This window comes from Barbus barbus (genome assembly GCF_936440315.1).
Source record: "Barbus barbus genome assembly, chromosome: 39".
NCBI lineage: Eukaryota > Metazoa > Chordata > Actinopteri > Cypriniformes > Cyprinidae > Barbus > Barbus barbus.
In genome coordinates, this window is record NC_136717.1 from 27,715,948 (window position 1) to 27,723,447 (window position 7,500).

General features: G+C 37.9%; 1 protein-coding gene across 1 annotated transcript in view; it reads left to right on the forward strand.

The window, feature by feature from the left end:
- LOC306858458 (transmembrane protein 214-B-like) overlaps window positions 1-7,500 on the forward strand; it is an 18,439-nt gene that overhangs the window by 2,725 nt on the left and 8,214 nt on the right. Inside the window, exons 2-9 of the mRNA XM_079399018.1 lie at window positions 458-645; window positions 774-924; window positions 1,836-1,970; window positions 2,055-2,137; window positions 3,905-4,010; window positions 4,197-4,278; window positions 4,360-4,461; window positions 6,861-7,002. Of these exons, the coding sequence (XP_079255144.1) occupies window positions 458-645; window positions 774-924; window positions 1,836-1,970; window positions 2,055-2,137; window positions 3,905-4,010; window positions 4,197-4,278; window positions 4,360-4,461; window positions 6,861-7,002 (989 nt within the window). The remainder of the gene's footprint in view (window positions 1-457; window positions 646-773; window positions 925-1,835; window positions 1,971-2,054; window positions 2,138-3,904; window positions 4,011-4,196; window positions 4,279-4,359; window positions 4,462-6,860; window positions 7,003-7,500) is intronic.

Sequence of the window (7,500 nt, forward strand, 5' to 3'; positions counted from 1 at the left end):
ACAAGAACGCAAACAATAGCATTAATAGTCATTCATTTTAGTTAACATATGCTATGATAATTATTTTTTTTTGAACAGATTTTTATTCTTTCTGTAAAAAGGTCATGGAAAATCATGGAAATGTTTTTATATATATATATATATATATATATATATATATATATATATATATATATATATATATATATATATATATATATAACCCATAATAAATTAAGGATGCTAAAACTAAAATTATTTTTCATCTTTCCACTTTATCTTAAATGTTTTCATTTAAAATGATCTTAAAAATAAAAACTAATTTAAAATAAAAATAAAAAATGTAAAGCCCTATAGTGAGTTGTGGGTGGCACTGAAGTGTGCGTCTGAGAGAGTGGAGTTGTGAAATGTGTGCCGTGGGTCATCAGGACTGGAGTGTAGATGCTCTTGTCTCATTCTGTTCTCTGTGTGTTTGCAGATGTGATGTCTGAGACCATATTTGACGGCTTTGAGAAGATGGGGAAGAAGCAGAACAAGGAGCAGGTTCCTCCTCCGATCGAAGCCCAGCAGAAGAAACCCAGCGCAGCGAAACAGACCAAAAAACCCCCCGCCAACAGCAGCAGCAAACCCACACGCTACAAAACACTGGAGGAGGCCGTCAGAGCCGTGAGTGTACTCACACACACATATATATACTGTATATACTCACACACATAAATCGACAGCATCTGCTGATGAATGCATGTAGATGTTTACTGCAGATGTTGTAGATCTGATGCGCGTGTGTCTCTCAGCTGGATGTTCTGGAGCTGAAGAAGCAGCTGGAGAAAAGTCAGAGTCTGTTTCCTGAGAATCCGTCCGTCTGGGTGAAGGATCTCGCTGGATACCTGAACTACAAGCTCCCAGCACCGGACACGGAGCCCACGCTCAGCAGCTACGCACACGGTCAGTCAGTGTGTGTGTGTGTGTGTGTGTGTGTGTGAGAGAGAGTGTCAATCTAGATCACCAGATGAGCTCGTGCAATTACGAAAAATCTGATTTAATTAATTAAATATGTAGTGTGTGTTGTGTTGCATGCTTCAGAGTGTTCAGTTTATTTATCTCAATTCTAATATTTGTAGGACCCTAATGAAATTCCCAAAATATTATTATTATTATTATTTTTCCCCCAAAATGTCATGTTTTGTTTTAATGGTTTAATTACGTAAAAAAAATTCAAAATGATGTCTAAGTAACTGAATTAATAGAAACTAATTATTTAATAATAAATTATTAAAATATTAACAGTAAAAGGGGCCTGTGACGTGTGTTTTCAGATGTTCTCTGTTGTCTGGATTTTGTCTGTTTTGATTTAGTACAAGTGTGTTAAAAACGGTGGTAATCAAATGAATGCATATAAGTATTTAATTAATCTTTTAAAATATTATCATCAAATCACATTTAAGCAGTTAATTTTATGGCAAAAAATTGAAAGCAAAAATCGTATTGCAAGTTAAGAATAAAAATAAATAATTTTATCAAACATAGTGGAAATCAAATGAATGCATAAAACACAACAATTTAATCTTTTAATTTTTTTTAAAATTTAACCAAATTAAATGTGAAGAATTCCTTCCATTTTTTTGGCAAAAAAGTAATTTTACATTATAATAATTGGCAATATTTTAATAATCGATACATTAGAATACTTTTAGTATATTTTTATACGTCACACAAATACGACTAATAAAATCACAATTGTAATATTTGTTAAATATGCAGATTTTTGCAGGTCTAGCTCTTGAGCATATGTTCATATCTTGTTTTGTGTTTTACGAGTCATTATATCAGAATCTAACCTGTGCTTGTGTGTCTAGATTACCCATACTGCCTCGCTGGTAAGGAGCTGAGGGCCGTAATCAGAAACCTGCTGGGCAAATGTTCAGATGCGCTGCCCGAGTTCTTCGACCACTGTGTGTTTACGATGCTGCGAGAGCAGGACCGACAGCCCGGTGAGTCACGATACCTCCGATGTGTTCATGATGCTCCGCTCTGAGCTGTGAGTGTTGAGTTCTGCTGTCTCTGTCCTCCGGCAGGTGAATCTCTGCATGGCTACAGGATGTGCATCCAGGCTCTCATGCAGGACAAACCCCAGATCGTCACGCTGAACCTCGCTGACGTGAGTCAAACTCAAAATTATCCATTTTTCTTTTATGCTAAGAATAATTAGGATATTAACCCTTAAAGACCTAGAACATTTTTGGGGCACCTGACACGCCTGTACCTTTCTTTTTTTCCCCAAAAATAATTTCTACATATAACATTCCCCAAGCAAGTTATAGCCGTTTATTACAATATTGTTATAGGCGCTTTTCAGTGAAAAACAGGTGTATTTACTTTACTAACAATATAAATGTGTCCAAAAACATTTAGGGAGTAAAGAAAATGGTTTTATAATAACAAAATATACAGAGTGCAACAATAGTGCAAATGATCTTTATGAACTATATAAATATTATTTACATAATATAACCGCCAAATGGATCGCTGGCTGTACTCTGCGTCAGACTTGATTTTACCGGGACATCGCCTCGCGACGCGAATACCTAAATCCAGTGCTTTATCCAATATGTACCACTTTATCATCCTTGCTTTTGGTTTGTTTTATGCCAAAGTGCTCTGTCCTGTGTCTTTTTCAGAGTGCTCTCATGCAAATGTGTTATTGTGTGTTTGTTTTCATGCACGCACGACACACTTTACTTTCACTTTGCGTTTGCTCAGATTCCCAAAGAAACTTGCTAAACAACAGTTCAAAAGACCAAAACCTATGTTTATTGGTTGAATATGTGACCGTTTGAACCAATCTGGGCACGGGGGGTGGGACTAAACGTCAACAGTCGTTTCTGTTTGGCTCAGAGGGACGAAATGCATTGGTTTCTTCTGACCAATCAATGTTGTCAAAATATGATGACGTAATCACGTACGCTATGGAGACACTTTTTAAAACATTCAGATCGGATTAGCGGATCAAAAGTTATTAAACATTTAAGAACAATAGTTATTTTTAGCTGCGGGCGGCTGTCTCGGTCTTTGAGGGTTAAGTAAAGATCTTAGTAATATGCATTAAGAACTTAATTTGAACAACTTTAAAGGAGATTTTCTCAATATTTAGATTTTTTTGCTCCCTCAGATTCCAGATTTTCAAATATTGTCCTATCCTAACAAACCATGCATCAATGGAAAGATTATTTATTCAGCTTTCTGATGATGTATAAATCTCAATTTTGAAAAAATGACCGTTATGACTGGTTTTGTGCTCCAAGGTTACATATACTAGTGTATGACATTATTTTGAATAAGATTTTATTTTAATACTTTGCTTTCATTCTAACTTTACTTAAAGTTTTAGTGACTTTGCTTTGTTTTTGCCATTTTTATTAGTTTTATTTTTTTGTCTATATACTTTTTAATTTTGTTTTAGTTATTTTAGTAAGTTAAACTCAACAAAAATGAGAAATGTTGCCTTGGAAACTAGCTGAAAATAATTTATTTCCAAATGTTTCTTTCTTTCTTTCTCCTAAATGTTAATATTTATAGAAATATTTATGAAATCGGTTTTGTTTTATTTCTAAATTTTGTATTTTACACACAAATTTTTTGTATTGTTTTAATGTATTAATTAAATTAATAATCCAAAAGAATGTCTAAACAATTGAATTAATACAACTATAATATTGCAGCTTTTAGACATTGTTCTGACGTTTGTTATAAGTCAGCAGTGACAAGGAGGCAGCTTTCCGCAATACAGAGTCAATGGAGAGCATTGGATTGCCCCCCCCCCCCCCCCCCCCCCCCCAGTGGGCATGATTTTCAGATTATGACACGTGTTGCTCTGACTCTATAATACCCCCGTGTGACCTCTGACCCCCGTGTGACCCCTCCACAGCACCTGGAGCTGCTGCGCTCCCATCAGAACCGGCCGGTCAAGTGTCTGACCATCATGTGGGCTCTGGGACAGGCGGGATTCTACGACCTCAGCCAGGGCATCAGAGGTGAGTGCCACTGAAAGCAGGGCAAAGACCAGAGAGAGCTTGAGAAATCATTGAGAAATAACTGCTGATGTGTGGAAGTGCACTTCTGCAAGCTCTCTTTGGGATTTAACATGAACTTTATAACATCTGGAATGGCTTACGGAAGCAGCAGTCCTGTGATTTTTGATGGTGTGTTTTGTCCCGTAGTTTGGTTGGGGATCATGCTTCCTGTTCTCGGGATGAAGGCTCTGTCTGCGTATGCCATCGCTTATCTGGAGCGCCTCCTCACGTGAGTCTTCACTAGAGTTATAACTTTCTGAGTTCTGGACAGTCTGAACTGAAGCTCAGGTTATTTGTGTCTGTGTTTCAGTCTTCATGCCAACCTGACCAAAGGTTTCGGGATCATGGGGCCGAAGGAGTTCTTCCCGCTGCTGGACTTTGCTTACATGCCCAAAAACGCCCTGTCCCAGAGGTGAGACTCGCTGTGTGATGCACAGATCATCGTCCTGATTCAGATTGATGACCTGTTTCACATCCCGATTCATATTCACGTCATGATTCACACGTCTGGATTCATATTCACATCCTGATTCATATTCACATCCTGATTCATATTCACATCCTGATTCATATTCACGTCCTGATTCATATTCACGTCCTGATTCATATTCACATCCTGATTCATATACACGTCTGGATTCATATTCACATCCTGATTCACGTCCTGATTCATATTCACATCCTGATTCATATTCACATCCTGATTCACATCCTAATTCATATTCACATCCTGATTCACATCCTAATTCATATTCACATCCTGATTCACATTCGCGTCCTGATTCATATTCGCATCCTGATTCATATTCGCATCCTGATTCATATTCACATCCTGACTCATATTCACGTCCTGATTCATATAATAATAATAATAATAATAATAATAATTTGTTACATTTATATAGCGCTTTTCTAGGCACTCAAAGCGCTTTACATAGTAAGGGGGGTATCTCCTCGTCCACCACCAGTGTGCAGCATCCACCTGGATGATGCGACGGCAGCCATAGTGCGCCAGAACGCCCACCACACACCAGCTTATTGGTGGAGAGGAGACAGTGATGAAGCCAATCAGTAGATATGGGGATGGTTAGGAGACCATGATGGTCAGAGGCCAATGGGCAAATTTGGCCAGGATGCCGGGGTTACACCCCTACTCTTTTTCGAAGGACATCCTGGGATTTTTTATGACCACAGAGAGTCAGGACCTCGGTTTAACGTCTCATCCGAAGGACGGTATACACATCCTAATTCATATACACATCCTAATTCACATTCACATCCTGATTCACATTCACGTCTGGATTCATATTCACATCCTGATTCACATTCACGTCCTGATTCATATTCACGTCTGGATTCATATTCACATCCTGATTCACATTCACATCCTGATTCACATTCACGTCCTGATTCATATTCACGTCTGGATTCATATTCACATCCTGATTCACATTCACGTCCTGATTCATATTCACATCCTGATTCATATACACACCCTGATTCACGTCCTGATTCATATACACATCCTGATTCATATTCACATCTGGATTCACATCCTGGTTCATATTCACGTCCTGATTCATATACACATCCTGATTCATATACACATCCTGATTCATATTCACATCCTGATTCACGTCCTGATTCATATACACATCCTGATTCATATTCACATCCTGATTCACGTCCTGATTCATATTCACGTCCTGATTCATAGTCACATCCTGATTCATATACACGTCCTGATTCATATTCACATCCTGATTCATATACACACCCTGATTCACGTCCTGATTCATATACACATCCTGATTCATATTCACATCTGGATTCACATCCTAATTCATATTCACATCCTAATTCATATACACATCCTAATTCACATTCACATCCTGATTCACATTCACGTCTGGATTCATATTCACATCCTGATTCACATTCACGTCCTGATTCATATTCACGTCTGGATTCATATTCACGTCCTGATTCACATTCACGTCCTGATTCATATACACATCCTGATTCATATTCACATCCTGATTCACGTCCTGATTCATATACACATCCTGATTCATATTCACATCCTGATTCACGTCCTGATTCATATTCACGTCCTGATTCATATTCACATCCTGATTCATATACGCGTCCTGATTCATATTCACATCCTGATTCATATACACACCCTGATTCACGTCCTGATTCATATACACATCCTGATTCATATTCACATCTGGATTCACATCCTGGTTCATATTCACGTCCTGATTCATATACACATCCTGATTCATATTCACATCCTGATTCACGTCCTGATTCATATACACATCCTGATTCATATTCACGTCCTGATTCATATTCACGTCCTGATTCATATTCACATCCTGATTCATATACACGTCCTGATTCATATTCACATCCTGATTCATATACACACCCTGATTCACGTCCTGATTCATATACACATCCTGATTCATATTCACATCTGGATTCACATCCTGGTTCATATTCACGTCCTGATTCATATACACATCCTGATTCATATTCACATCTGGATTCACATCCTGGTTCATATTCACGTCCTGATTCATATACACGTCTTGATTCATATACACGTCCTGATTCAGGTTCATGACCAGTTTCACATCCTGATTCATGTGCTGATTCACGTTCCTGATTCACATCCTAAATTAATGTCCTGATTCACATTCACGTCCTGATTTATATTCCCATCCTGATTCATATTCACGTCCTGATTTTTGTCATAATTCATGTCCACATCCTGATTCATGTCCTTATGTTGTTGTGCAGTCTGCAGGAGCAGTTGTGTCTGCTGTACCCGCGGCTCAAGGTCCTGGCGTTCGGAGCCAAACCCGAATCGACGCTGCATGCGTATTTCCCATCGTTCCTGTCCCGAGCCACGCCAAACTGCCCTGACGCCATGAAGAAAGAGGTGGGACACACAGTGCCTTATAAACCATGTGGCTGAGTTCCTTCTGGATTCCGTGAAATGGTTTAATACAATTTTAAGGATCAAAAAGATGTCTGATCAATTGTATTCATACATTTTTTAAATATATCTTTAACAATTTATTAATTTATTACAATTTTAACAATAACAGTGCCCTATTTTTTAGGATTAAAAAAAAAAAATTACTGGGTTATATAGAATTACAACATTGTGATATTTCTTAAAGTATAATGTTTTGATAGACCATTATTATTATTATTAATAATGATAATAATATTTTGTTACATGGTGGTGATGGCGCAGTGGATAAGACGCATGCCTTTGGTGTGAGAGACCTGGGTTCGAATCCACTGTGAGACACCAATGTGTCCCTGAGCAAGACACTTAACCCCTAGTTGCTCCAGAGGCGTGCGACCTCTGGCATATATAGCAATTGTAAGTCGCTTTGGATAAAAGCATCAGCTAAATTAATAAATGTAA